General features: G+C 35.6%; 1 protein-coding gene across 1 annotated transcript in view; it reads left to right on the forward strand.

Annotated features, from left to right (window-relative positions):
* The first annotated feature begins 14,305 nt into the window (after positions 1–14,305).
* LOC135208455 (small nuclear ribonucleoprotein-associated protein B-like) overlaps positions 14,306–15,335 on the forward strand; it is a 34,668-nt gene continuing 33,638 nt past the window's right edge. The window contains exon 1 of the mRNA XM_064240652.1: positions 14,306–14,464. Within this exon, the coding sequence (XP_064096722.1) occupies positions 14,462–14,464 (3 nt within the window). The 5' untranslated portion in view covers positions 14,306–14,461. The remainder of the gene's footprint in view (positions 14,465–15,335) is intronic.

The raw sequence follows: 15,335 nt of genomic DNA on the forward strand, positions 1-15,335 counted from the left end.
ATCTATACTTTAGTGTATAGGGCTCTTAGATACTCGTCCAGTTGGTCCATATTTCATAAGGAGACTGAATTTTTAACTACTTTTTTTCAACAAAATTCATTTCCCAAGGATCTAGTTTTTAGAATCATCAACAAACTTTTAACTAATTATTTTCATCCTGCCACACCGGTTTTTAATGTTCCGAAAAAACTTATGTATGCTTCGATCCCTTATATTTTTAACTCCAAATTTTCGCATAAACTGAAACAAATTATAGAAACTGAAATACCGTGCATTAATTTAAAATTAATATCAAATAATCCCAGTAAAATTGGCTCCTTGTTTGGCTTCAAGGACCATCTGCCAGCCCTTCATGAGATCCAATGTGGTTCTATAAGTTTACATGCCAGGATGTCCTGGTACTTATATTGGATCAACGAAGAGGTTGTTGCAGATGCGTTATTACAGTCACTTAGGGTTGAGTTTTAGAACGGGACAAAGATTGAGCAGACCAGAACATTCAAATATAAAAAATCATGCTATCAATTGTAAAATTGAGGTCAAGAAGCAGCCCTTTTCCATATTAGCATATTCTAAGGATGCAGATTATCTGACGACCTTAGAGTCATTATATATTAAAAGACTCGTTCCATCGTTAAACGGTGGCTGCTCCTCTGCTCAACTATATCTGGCATAGTCGTCTTTGGAGGTTGTTGTTCCCTCTATTGTCATTCTATCTTCTTCCCCTGTACCTAAAGGTTGGTGTAACAGCAGTTGTTTTTACTTTGCTTCTTATTTTTAGTCATTTAATGTTTTTAATTTGTCATTTTAATGAATCCTGTGTATTTTTAGTATTTTTAATGTTATTATTTTGTCATTTTTCAGACTGATGATGCACATAGTCATGTGCGAAACGTTTCTCTATGAATAAATCTTATAAAACATCCATGTGTCTTCGGCATTCCTGAATTGCTGTTTGAGGATCATACTGCAGATAGTATATATATATATATATATATATATATATATATATATATATATATATATATATATATATATATATATATATATATATAAAATACAACTACAGGACCTTCAAATTCAAATGGATCGTATCAAGCAGAGTTTTTTTTATATATTATTTATATGTATATATTTATATATATATGTGTATACATACATACTGACTGTATATATATACATATTTATTTATATATATACATATATATGATACACATTAAGTTGCCTCTGCTAACAGGGCGGTATACTCTAGAGAATAAAGCAGGACAACCTTAGAAGAGGAGACCTAAAATGTTAACCTTTACTACGACCTACTACACTCAGCTAACTATCTGATACGTTATTCCCTGATAAAGTAAAAAGGCGCAGAGTGGATGTTAATGGTATGTGCCTAGATAGCTCTGTCTTCTCCAAAGATTAGAACTCCAGCACCAATATAGTTTGGACAGACATAAATGACTTCATGATTTGAAAGTATGAATGACTGCTTAGTGATTAAACATTTTATCGCTAATTCGGGGAGTAAGCCTGCAAACTACTTCGTTGTTGTTCTTTTTCTTGTTGGGGGGCTAGGAAAGTACTATGGAAGAGCCTAAACAGGTCTGAAAAAGGTATTTCGCTTTGAGTTAAAGATTCAGGAATTTTAGGATAGGATATTTATGATTTATTTATTAGAATGAAAATGTAAAGATATAAGTAATGTGCATGGTAAACGGTACAGAAAAATTATTTCTAATATAAAATATAGCACATTTATTTTAATTATCTTTGGTGGAACAAGGCTCTAGTTGACCGTAGATTTTAGCACTTTTTAATTTACGTTAAAAGTTAGGAATATAATGTTTACAACGTATGCGGGAGGGGAAAACCTTGCATGCATCCTGAGTAAGCTGGAGGTCTGATTACGCCTTGTTGTATTTTGAAAAGCTGTATAAACAGTTCATTTGAAAATTACATCATATAACCTATAAAAGGAACAATATTTTTTGAAAAGCTATGTATATTTTCAAGCAACAAAAATGTATGCTTTCTATAAAATTTTCTGTCTTAGTATTATGAACTACTATGAGATTCAGGGCCCCTGTAACACGGTTTTTTGGACTTTGCTCCTTATCAAAGCATCGGATGTAGCTGAAAGTTGACATATGTATATTTTACAACCACACACAAATTTTGGCAGAGTTATCAATGACCTAAACCTGATAGTTTTAATTTTTATAGAGTAAAAATTATCCAGCCGATGCCATGGCCAATGATTACGAGTCAAGAGTCGAAAAACATTTATTACGTAAGCAAGGTAAACAACATTTGACGAAATATTGCCCCGCCTATCCACAAAACAGAAACTCATTCACCTTATTCCATCGGCTTTGAAACCCATAGCAGTCAATAATGGCTAACAGGATTTGGAATTTTCCCTGTGGTTGCAAAACTGCATTTGCCTTACGACTTGCAACTCTTTACAGTCAAGAGAAAGCCCATGGCCATGACAAAGACTTTATGAATGGCGGAACGATACATAGATGTGGGTGGGTTATCTGTGCTAGCATAGTAATACTACTGTAGTAATAGCAGTAATATACATGAATCAAAAGTTTAGGCCAACTGCTGGGATCCTTGAGGATCATTTAGCACTTCTTGCAACTACTCGAGAAATGATTTTTATAGCCAAAAGTTAAATTTTCTAATCCAACAATGCCCATGATAGCCTTCAGTGTTATCCTGAATTAGAACGAGGCCAAAGTGGGTGGAGCTTCATGAAGTCATCATTCTGACGATAATTATTGGTGAAGGTTCAAAGCCAAAATGCGGTAACGGCTATTTTTTTTTCTTAGTAAATAGGTAGATAGCCAATAAATAAAAATTGCTTGACATTGGATATAGCAGTTATCAAATCAAGTTGTCTACTATGTTTTAGAAAATTACCATTACCAACTATTCCCTACATCTTGTCAATCTGATTGTGACCTATAAAGTAGACTATAATTTCTTAGGTAACTTATTTTGGAGTTAGACTAATAATCGAAGTGTTTTTGTATTTATTAACATATTTTGTTGGTTTGTTCATTATGACAATTATCAGTGGAGAGGTTCAGAGTTCATAAAGGTGTACTGCTTTGCTTGTATTTACATTTTTATGTCATTGTTGCCAGAGGTCTAGCCTTCGTTACGTATAGCCAATCATCCATCGAGAAAGAGGGAAGAAATGCTGTCATAAGTTACGTAACGAGTGCGTTCGAAACCTTTTCTCTGAGGAAGTCTTCAAAAAAGTCACTTTTACATTATAAGTACCAAATTTATTCAATCTACGTAATGCAGAATACAGTCAAAATTTATGTGTAGATATAATGTGTATTCTGAATAAGCGTTATATTTATGAAATGCATAGATAAAAAGTTATTGCGAAAAACCGTGTTACAGAGGCCCTGAATCTCATAGTAGCGCAATTTACAACTCTCAGTATATGATTTTCTCACGGTTTAACCTCCTGTTTCTTAAAAAGCACGCGAGGCTTAGGAACCACTTACCTCGTCTAGTTCTTTCTTACAGGCGCGAGGCCTTATTCAACTATTCAAAATTTCTTCCCCATTTGCCCTTGAATTTCCTTACTGATTCCCTGTGAATTGACAGAATGATTAATAGAACCAAATCAGTTTCCGTACTTTCAGTCATATATAGCATGTACTTACCAAGGTTTTCTGTCCGAATGTGCTCTCTTGTATAGGGCAGCTATTCCGGGGTGACAGGAATACAGATAATTAACGCGGGGAGATTCTCTTCCCTTCAGCTGAACTGATGTTCAATCTCTAGTTACGTTCCCTGGAGAGGTTGTCGTGTAAACAGAAGACTCACAAACGGCAATCATTTCGCTTTTTATTTATGCGTCTTCAACTTGCATTTGTGTGCGTGTGTGCGAGAGAGAATTCCCAGCTATCGATTGTGATTGGTGCAGCCCCTGCCTCCTCTCTTCCCTATTGGTCGAGAATGCTATTCATTTATTTACTATAAAAGCAATCCAAACCTGAGCACACGTTTATATCACTTTAGTGAGGGGCGTTGATTACTGTAGATTGATTTCTTTTAAGTGGCCATTAACTGCATGAATTGACCACAGAAATTGCTAATGGATAATCGTAATTAACATTTCTCTTCTATTGTCTTCTGTATCGACTTTCCTTTCTTTGTTGTATCACTTTACCACTAACTTACCCACCAAAGAGTAATTTACAGCTTTATTACTAAGTAGACGTTACTCATATCTCTGGTCTGTTCGTACCTGACATATTCCAGTGCAGATTCATTCAATTTTAAATCCTGAGGGGCTACACCATAATTCATAATGTTCTTTAATACTTAAATTAACAATAAATCTCTCTCAACCTCGTGGAACATTACGCAAAACCATAAATTCCGTACCCGCTTTCTCTTAAAACGTTTTGCCAATATCGTCAGTCTATACAAGAATAAGAAAACATAAGAAAATATTAATAATAAAAAAGTTACCCCTTGACTGCTGAATCCCGAGAGAGACTGCATACAAGAAATATTTTTGAGTTACCCTTGCAAATGAAAGCGTGATTTCAACTTGTTAACAACATAAATACAAGCAATGTGTAAAACATTTCTCACTAGCATGATGATGAAAAAAAAAATATATATATCACTATTTGGAGTTGGTTATTAAGTTCAAAAGAACGTGAACACCTCAGTGGAAAAACGTCATTATTTGGAATCTATTATCAAAGTCCAAAAGAACGTGTGCCCCTCAATGAAAAAAAAAGAAGATTATTTGGTGTCTGTCAGTATTAAAAAATGCCTCTCAGTGGAAAAAAAATCACTATATGGAGTCTATCATCAAAATTCAGAAGAACGTGTGCCCCTCAATGAAAAAAAAATTATTTGGAGTCTATGTCAAAAGAAAAGTGCCTCTCAGTGGAAAAAGTATCGCTATTTTTCGTCTATAATCAAAATCCAAAAGAACGTGTGTCCCTCAATGGACCCTTGTATTCGAAAGTCAGCAGAGCTGCAGAGTCATGTACAAGATACAGCAACCCAGACTTTTGGTATTGTTAGAAGAACGTGAAGAAAACACTTAACAAGAAACTGCCAAAAGTTCTCAGCCCCAAGGTCACTAAAGCAAGCTCGTGTGCTCAGAGCTGATCAAATTATTATGAAATGGCCCCATCTTCCAGAATAAATTGTTCCCTAGACTACACCATACCAGCATGCAATAGCAAAGTTACCGTCACATAAATTTCATAGCAGGATCGATGAGAGCTCTAATGAATGTTACAAGACAACGATGTAATCATGAGAACAAAGTAAAGTCTAATGACATACATATCAATATACCGAAGAGAGATATATACCGTCTGATACACAGGTATATAGCAAAATTTATGGGCTCACAACTTCCACAGTACCAGCCACTTATTACTAAGCACAGAATGTTCATCAGTAGCATGTCTCAACCACCTTCAAGTACACACACACACACACGCACACACACACACACTGCCTTCTAGACGTTAAGGCATTTTCATACCAGCAGTTCTGACACCCAACAACCTACACTTTCTCTTTCCTCGTAAGATTTCGAAAATGCACTTCCTTCCATTAGCCTCTTTCCCATAGTCTTTACATAATCAAACCACCTCAGAATTATTCTGATAATGTCTTTTGCTTTTCTAAGCTGTCCATTTTACTGCTTATTCGTCTAGTCTCCCTATTACTCCTCTTTTCAACCCTCTGGAACTGTCTTCTAGAGTTCATTTAAATACAGGTATTTCTCCTCACATGACCTTTCGTCCATATCAACTTATAACCACAAGACCCAATCTTTCCCTTCTCTTTATATATAAAGGGAATAAGGGTGAGGACATGGGAGATCAAATCTCATATGCTCGGCCATTTGGTTACTTTTGGATTATTCAGAATGGCAGTTAGGCCGTTGTTGACAAGTTGGGAAAATGAAGAGATTCACAATGACCTCAAGGACGAGGCCATCCTGCTGTATATAATGCTAGAAAAGACTCAGCCTCTGCAATCCAATCGCTGTTTATAGCTCATTGCTTTGATCTGTGAAGACTGATAGAATTACGCAAGTCAGCAGTGTGTGTATGCTCTTGCTATTGTCAAGTTACAAACCATAATAGAAAATAGCAATAATAGAATTTATTCATTGCTGTTCTATCTTTCCAGTCTTGGTTTTTTAATATGCTTAAACAAATATTAGTCAGTCTATTTTAAGTTGCTATCTATTCATGCTTGCTTTACGTTGTCTAATTTTCACTTTTATAGCATATTCATTTTTTTCAAGCATGATTAACGTAATTCATCCATAAGCCCGCAAACACTAAGCCCCAGCGAAAGTAAGGCCTGTAAGGCAGATCACAAAGTACAACCACTCGACAATTACAATTTCCCTTTGAACTTGAGTCCTTACGGGTCACGTCATTTACCTGTTAATTCTAAGTTGTGATATCTGCATTTCTGAGGTGATTCCTGACACATTTACCTAACTCCTAAACTCACCCACACATCCCCCTAACTCTCACAATTCGTTGTCCTTGAAGGGAGAAAGTTCTGCCACCCTTTTGCTGTAGTGCCGAGATGTAGAAAGTGTGAACTGTCCTCTTTCGTGAAGCAGCTAATCGCCGATTGTTTACTCTCCAGATGATTGCGGTTCCGGGGTCCTGTTGGAAGCCCTACTACCTACGCTACGATTATTACATGAATGAATGAATGCCCACTGAAACCCAGCGCACAGACGAAGGTTGTGACTCGCAGCCCATCAGAAGACATCCTGGTAACGGTCCACTAAAATCAGGCAGCAGATACGTAGATTCTTACTTGAGTTGGGTGCTATGAATTGAATTGAATTGAATATAGAAATTAGGTCAAAGGCCAAGCACAGTAAAAGATTTGAAAGGTGTAACAGGAGGAAAACCTCGCAGTTGCACTATGAATCAAATGATAGGAGTGGGTGGAAAGTAAGATGAAGAAAGAGAATGTGAAGAAAGGTACAGTAAAAGAAACGAAAGTGGTTGCAGCTAGGGGCCGAAGGCATGCTGCAAAGAACCTTGAGTAATGCCTACAGTGCACAGTATGAGGTCCACTGACGGCACTAACCTCTACGGGGAGCTGGGTGCTAGGAAACCTGTCTTTGTAACAGACTAAACTGGACAGAGGTCAGTCGTAAAATCACTTCGAATAGCTGAAATCTCGACAAAGTCAATTTACCTCTAGAATGCCTCCATAGCCATGACTTGGTCATGAACCATTGAGTTTTCAGTTGTTCCATTCATATCGCAAAATTTACAATTCTTTTATCGAAAGCTACTCAGAGGTGAATTGCATAAAAAATGCCTGGTAGATAAAATCTGTTTAAATGTATAATTTATAGAAATACGGAGTGAGAAGTAACATCTTGAAATGGGCGACTGTTAGTTGTCATAGTATTAGTTTGTAAACATTACTATTCTGGATGCAAAGTCAGGGACATTGTTAATTTCATAAATGAATATTGACGTAATCATTTTTCTTATAAAACTGCAGATCAGCTGAAACAGTGCTTTTGTGAGCGGTTTACAGGAATATTGCAGACTGAAGAATTCTGAGTGACATGGCGCATTGAAAAATGCAAAGAATGATAAAATACAGAACTTTGAATATTACAATTCCATATACGGTCATAGAGAATGATAGAAACAATGATTACATTTAAAGAGATATTTATATTAAGCACATGAATATCATGTCACAGAAAAAAATAAGAATAAAAATATCAAGCGATCAAATAGGTGTTGAGAGCTCCAGAACTCTCGTAAATGAGAACACTGAGAAAGAATGGCGTTTATGACATTCAGATATTGCTGCATTTATTTATTTTTTTATCTTTTATTATAAAAATACAATTACATTCCAATAAGTTACATTATCTGAATTATTCTCTTAATACAAAAATATAGTTATAAACGTAAATAACATTTTGCTACAAAATCAATATAAATCAAAATCTAAACGTATAGTTTGCAAATTCTTTAGTTACACACTTGGAAATATTGTTTGTATATCTACATTTAACATACATCCATTGTGGTTCTAATTTATTTTTCAAAAAAACAATTACATTTTGGCTGCATTTATTCAAAATCATTTTGCGTCATGCAATGACCTCCCAGTCACACTTTGAAATCAGTTGTTCAGTTTGTCTCGGTAAACATTTACGTAACACTAGACAGAATTTAATGTTCAATGAGTTATTGTTGTTTCATTCTTAGTGGGTGCCATTGATCCACTGATTGATCAGCTCTAAGTGTTGGGAATTTACTTTTTTTTTCTCTCTCTCTCTCTCTGTAAGCTTTCTTTTTATTTTTAATCTTGACCTGCATTGTATTCATTTTCATGACGCTATTTTGCAGTTTGCTTTTCCATTATGCAAGTTAGTTTGGCCGTTTATCTTCTGATGTAATTTTAAAGATAAAAGGGTATTTCTTTACATTAGCATATTTATCAGTTGTCCCTCTTCATAATTAACTAGAGCAAGATAGAAAGACATACATAAGCATACAACGTTGTTTTTCGGCGAAAATCAAATGCTTTTGGTATCATGAAAATTAAACTGAAGTAATAATAGTCTTGACTCTGTAAGGTGCTCTCTCTCTCTCTCTCTCTCTCTCTCTATCTATATATATATATATATATATATATATATATATATATATATATATATAATATATAGTATATCATATATACAATAAAATGTGTGTTTTTTTGAGAAGTCGTGATTGAACACATAAGTCTATCAAAAACAGGTCTCCTGAAAGAAACGGAAGATAGTTACTGGGCTTAAGTGTCCTTAGGTTGATAGGTCACTGTGGAGGCTGATTCTAAAGGAAAATATGCCCTCCCAAATCCAAATATAAGTTCTAAAGGAATAAGCCTCAATTTTAGGAAAAGTGAAACGAAACTCGATGTATTCAGATGCCCTAGTTTGGGGCATGTGAAGACCTGTCCTTCATCCTTCCTTCCTTAATCCACAAACAATTCCTGTTGACTAAGCAACCCCATCCTGGAATACTTACGATCTTCATATACGTCAACTTCCGTTTCTTTAACCCCAACCCATTTTTCCATTTATTTTCTATGTTTCTTCTCACTTCCTGATCAAACCCAATTGTCTTAATTAACCTCATAGCTTTTCCACGTCCTGCATTTGTAATTCATTATTTTTTCTCTTTTGGGCTTTCCATATTCTCCCACAGCATTTTAAAAGCAGAATGTGAATTTGATTTTCTATATTGTTTCTTTGTTTTCGTCTTCGTGTTCTTCTTCTTCTATAGTTTTATTTGGTGGTTACTTGTTGGTATCATATCCAAATTTCTTGCTAAATCACATAAGTTCCGTAAACTGATTCAGTTCCTCCCAATATCCTCACCTTTATTGTTGTCAATGTTCTGTTGCATTGCGTCTTCACAAATTTCTTCATATTTACCTAACACTCGGTCGGTATTCATCTTTTCAACCGTTCGCTAGAAACTTTGGTATAGTGGTTAGTGTCGTGGCATGCCTCTCAGAATTCGCGGGTTGGCGTCTCCCTCAGGGCAATGAAAAATCACTACCGCTGTATCATTATCAGTTACTGATGCAGTGTGGGGGTCTGTGATGGGAGGTTGATACCAGCATTCTTTGGAAGCTTGAATTTTAAGCCGATGTCGTCCCTGTATGCTTGTTCCATGTGTATGGGTTTCATCTACTGAAATAATATTAATATATAATAATGATTTTTTGTTCCTTGGAAGATTTATAGATTTGTCATGGTGCTACGCACTCTAAAAGTCCCGTTTCCAATATCGTTGTTCTGTCTTGATTTCAGTAATCTATATTTAGCAATTCTCTTACGCGTAGTTTGAAGAATGGTGCGGTCTCCTGGAGTCTGTAAATAATTCCTTGTTATTCTTTTTTATACTCGGAGTATATTCAGGTAACAGGTATCCAATGGTGTTCACTTACGATGGGTGTGGCCCCAGCCCACGGGAATTTATCCATTATTGATATGGCTGCCATATTTATCAAACCTTTAGATTCTTCTTTAAGTCATTTAATTTACAACGACAAAGGCACGTAGTCTACTCTCATAGCTGCGTGGTAATATGTACCATTACCGCTATATTATTCTTCCATATCATTTCTCAGTATTTCTCGCTCTCCTTACTAATTCTCTATACTTTCTGTTTGTCTTATCCACTTGATTTCATTTATATCCATCCGACGTCGTTGTCTTTCGCACTCATTTATTTACTTTTTTTTTATTTTAGGTATGATACATTCCCGAGTGTTTACAGCTAATTAGAACTGCTAGTCATCGGCAAACAAGGTTAATTCAAGGTTAATCTCATGATAGCTTGCCGATGTATCTGTCAAATGATGCAGGTCCAAAATCATTGTCTTGTGGTTTTCCTCTGGAAATAAATATTTCGTGGAAATTTTCAGTTTCCATTGTAAAAACTACAATTCGGGTAACACGTTTACTATTTTAGTGAATTATCTCTAACGACTATCCAATATCATTCTTGTATCTAGGTTCATGGTCTACTGCACCAGAGGCTGCACCCAAGTTTATTAGTTTCAACAGTGGCAGCCTTTTCATGTCTTTCCACAAATCGCCCTTCGCTTAACACAGAAAGGCGTTGTGCACTGAGATGGACGATTTCTTGAAAGGCATGAAAAGGCTACACGTGCACTATTAATACTGTTGAACCTGAGTGTAGCTTCTGATGCTGAAGGCCGATAGATTGTAGGACAAGATATCACTCCGGAGGTTCAGGGATCAAGATGTTCCTAGGACTAGTGTGCAATGCTGTTTCAGTGATTATCAATAGAAATAGCAAGTCCGAAATAAGCCTAAAGAATGTTTTCCTCCTCAGCTCGAGAAAGTCAGTTTTACGAGCGGCTTTCTCTTTCTATCAGTTTGTACAGAGTCATCTAGTTCATTTTTTGACGCAGCACAAATTTTTCATGAAAACTTTCGGTTGTCTCAGTGCATTCCATTGGAATTAAATCCAATCTCAAATTGTTTTCCGCTAAGTTACAAGTTCCCTCTTATTAAATCATTCTAAATCTTATTTTTTCATAATGATGTCTGTGAGTAATACTATTTTATTCTAATCTGGTTTAAAGCTGCGATAAGTCTTCCCACTTATTTATTGAAGAACAGAATTGTTCAAGGCCTTCTTCGTTTTCAGCTTTCCGTGGTGGCATTGCCTGTCTTTTCCTAATGGGTCATTGACAGACAGAAAGAGCTTCTTTATGGCATAGCCTGTTTCCTTTGCCTTTCTAATATAACACCGTCTTGTTTGATTTCTTCTGTCTAAACAGATAATGCAAGCAATTCCTGATTATCTTTTTTTCTCCGTTTATTTTCTTCCTCTAACTTCTCTGCTTTCATTGCTAAAACATGGTGGGGTTTCTTTCAATTCTTCACTCATAAAGACCGAACAATATTTATTTTACTTTGAGCAAAACTCATATGAAATTGCAGTATGACACCTTGGCCCAAATACCTTGCGTACTACAATAACTAAAAGGACTTATTCACATCTTTCGTATTTCAAAAGTTCTTTGTAGCGTATACCTATTACTCGCTTATATTTATAGATATTTTTTTCCTTTCATACCACCTCCATATTGCAGTTTTTTTGACCAGGGGGAGGGTGGGGGGTGTGTGAGTTGTGCAGGTCTCCTCGATATGCATAGTGCGAAAAGCTTACTAATATCTGTCGCAAATTTATTTAAGTGTTTTTCTTTACGTATCGACTTTCATATGCCCATAAGGCTAGCGCTAAATACGGCATTCATGCGATTGGGACTGGAATGAAAGTGAAAGTCTTCCTATTTAAGTTACATGTGACAGCTTTACGACAACAAAGGAAGTACCTAGCAGTTACTAGATTTTAGCAGACTATATTACGGATACAGCGCGCGCGCACACACACACACGTACACATTTCTCCCACCCCTTTCTCGTTTAATATACAACCAGCGGCAGCCTTGTGCTGGAAAGGACTTTAGCTCCTAGAGCAGCCCGTAACAGCTCTCAGTCTCTCTTTCCCTCTCGCCCTCTTTGTTAGTGTAGTAGTAGTAGTAATTGGAGAAAGTTACCTCTGAAACGGCTCCTTCGCTCGTTTTAGTTTGCCAGTGTTTGTGCTCGTTCAATGAGCTCGCTAGCGCCATGATGTCTTATTAAAATGTTCCGCTATTCCCACCTACAGTCATAGAACTTTGCTTTCAATTTCTACCTGTCATTATTCAAATAGTATCTGAAATTCTTTGTTATGAAATTTTTTAAAATATTAAAAATTTAATTAAAATACTGACATGCCATTTTTCATTTATATATATAAAAAGTTGCTGACAAAACTATTTTTCTAATGATAACTTTAACGTCAATAATTACACGACTGATAAATTAGGATATGTTTATTTGACATTAAATCGTCCAAAACTGCTAATAACTAATTTTCGATTATTTCTCGAATTTTTTCCGGTTTTCGATTTCCTTTGTAGACCTATTTATGAAAAGACAAATTCTAGCTATTAATTCGTCATTGTCTTCTTAGTATGGCAATAAAGTATAAAAATGCTCTAAATTTTATTCACTTCTCTGCATAATAAACATATAGTTTTTCAACATTTTAACCATTCTTATGTTTCACTTATTACAGAAATAATTAAAGATATTTATTCCCCTAAGGTAAGTAATGGATGCTTCATCAAGCTTGGTCCTTATAAAGAAAAATCGATTATGGCCTGCTGGCATACATCCACTTTTATTGTATCTTTTTTTTTTCATTGTCTAGGTATTTTTAACTTCTCTTGCTATCTACTTCTCTCTTCAATCTGTTCCTACCCATTTCCATATTGGTTGTCTTTATTATCCTTCCCATTATAAAGATCTTTCCTTACACCTTTTCCCCGAAATAATTTAGCCAATGTCATTCATTTAGTATTTCTGTTACTTCTCACTCTTTCCAGTATCCGTTTTCAATGGTCCAATATCTCTTGCCTCTATCGTCTTCAAGTAGGCCTACTGTAGTCTTCCACAGCTTATTTTCGTGCAAATGCACTACATTCCCATTTTCCCTGTAAATGCATACTGAGTTGCATTTTTTATTTCCCTAAAACTCTTCTGCTTCCCAATATTCAGTTTTTTTTCTGTTTCACGTATTCTATCAAGTATCAAAGAAACCACGATCATGATAGTCTTGGGTGTAATGTTATTCCCTTCCAAAATGTTATTCTCTTCCAGTGGGCTTTCTCCGCTTATAGTTTACAGTGATTGAACATGCCATACCTGCTATCTTTTCTGCTTTTTCTTTTACCCTTTAATGACTTTCTTCTGTTATATATAGTTTATTCCAGTTTATTTGATGTTCTACGGTTCATATGCTTTCTATTTTTCCAGACTTGGCTAGGCATTGCTTATTAACACTACTCTTGTCATATTCGTTTGCTTTGCATTTGTCTGGATATTTTATTTAGTATTTTTTTTTTCACCTTAATCTCTGTTGTTTTTACATCCTTAACTAGTACTACCTGAAAAATTTATGTAATTACTTTAAACATTCTTGTTGAATGTTGGTTTCTAGCGTTTCAAATATACATATGTCCAGAGATTGTCCAGGAAGCACCTACTTACCCTGAGGAGATCATCCTGTCGTTCATAAAATACATTTGTTTTTATCTTTTTGATGGTAAAGATTTGATGTCCACTTGCGTCATATTTACCATTACTTCTGTATATTGGTTTTTGTTAGGTCTCGTAGATTAATTTTTACATTAATCATTTTACTTAGCCTACTTGTTTTAAGTTAGCTTCTTATGTGATCAGATCTTGACGTTGAGTTTACGACTTTTATCAAAGTATTCGTGAGTCTTTCAAGAGCTCATAAGTTTAGATTCGTCTGCTTTCTTATTAATTCTTAAAATTTCTGTTTTTAGGTAAAGCCAATCTTGTAGCTGGTATAGGATCTTGCTCCTAAAGAACAGCCTGCAACTATCATAGAGGTCTACAATTCCATGATGTTTTTCTATAGGAGGTAATCTTAACAGCGACAGTCAAATGTTTTTTTTTTCCTTTTTTGCACTTTCTCTTCACTACTTTTATTTACGAAATCAAAGATTGAATTCCACAGTTGAACTAAGATTACAGTATTAAAGTAAAGCCTGTCAAAAATAAAGATGAAAAATCGAATTGGCGGTTTAGTGGTTACATACAAATAGGGAAAAGTTTGGAATTGGCGCCATTCTGTCGAACTGCTAGTGTTGGGTGCGCCATCAAACTTGGAGTCGGAAGAAGAGAGAAGCGTCTGTGTACAAACGTTTACTCGGTATACCGGACCACTGTCCCCGGCATATAATATTTTATATCGTGGTAATCCAGCCACATCTTGTCATCAAAATGGTAAGCAGTTGGACATTTAGGTGTTTTATTTAGCTAAGATGATGTGTGTTATATTAAGATAGACGTTCAGCCCCTGTCTGTACGATAAGCTAAGAATGATTTGTACCAAGAAACGAAAGCCTAGATTTAGAAGTAAATTTTGTTTCAAATTTCCCCAATCTTACTTTATTTAACATGTTTTCGTATGTAGCAATAACTTTAGAAGATTGTTTTTTCAATTATTGTCAAGTATCTGTTGTTATTTTGCTTAATTCCACCTGTTAGGCTATACGTAACATAACAGCGTACTCTGGGGTCGCATGAATGTAGAAAGAGCAAGAAAATACTCGGCTTCCTGTCATGTTATTTATTTTCTTCCCCAGATTAGTATAATGCGACCGAGTTGACAACTTCGTTAGTTGTTTTCTTGGTAGATCACTAAGTTTAAATAAGTTAGGATGTTGGGCCTTTTTTAAAATTGTTTATCGTAAGCTAGGCCTAAGCCGAAGTCAGGTCGGCGATTTAAGTTTTATGAACCCTGTGTGTCGTATTGATGCATCAGGCATTTAATTTTTTATCCAGTCGTCCTGGATTAAGACACTGGGGATTTTCCAATCCCAACTTGAGTGTTAATTGAATTATCCCAGGCTAACATTGTTTGAACACGCAGCTTCCTGTTGCAGTTAGGCCATGCTCCCGAGAGCGAAGGCTAACAATGAAATAAGCCGGACCATAGGGCGTTCAAGATAGTACAAGCTGAGGTAAAACTTTAGTTGTGGCCTGATTCCCATCAGGGCAAGGTAGATCTAGGGTACTTATCCGCGTCGGCTTAGACTATGGCAGTTATGGTTTTTCTATGCAGTTTTACCTACTGAACAAGAATTTCAAGTAA

Source organism: Macrobrachium nipponense, chromosome 35 (assembly GCF_015104395.2).
Source record: "Macrobrachium nipponense isolate FS-2020 chromosome 35, ASM1510439v2, whole genome shotgun sequence".
NCBI lineage: Eukaryota > Metazoa > Arthropoda > Malacostraca > Decapoda > Palaemonidae > Macrobrachium > Macrobrachium nipponense.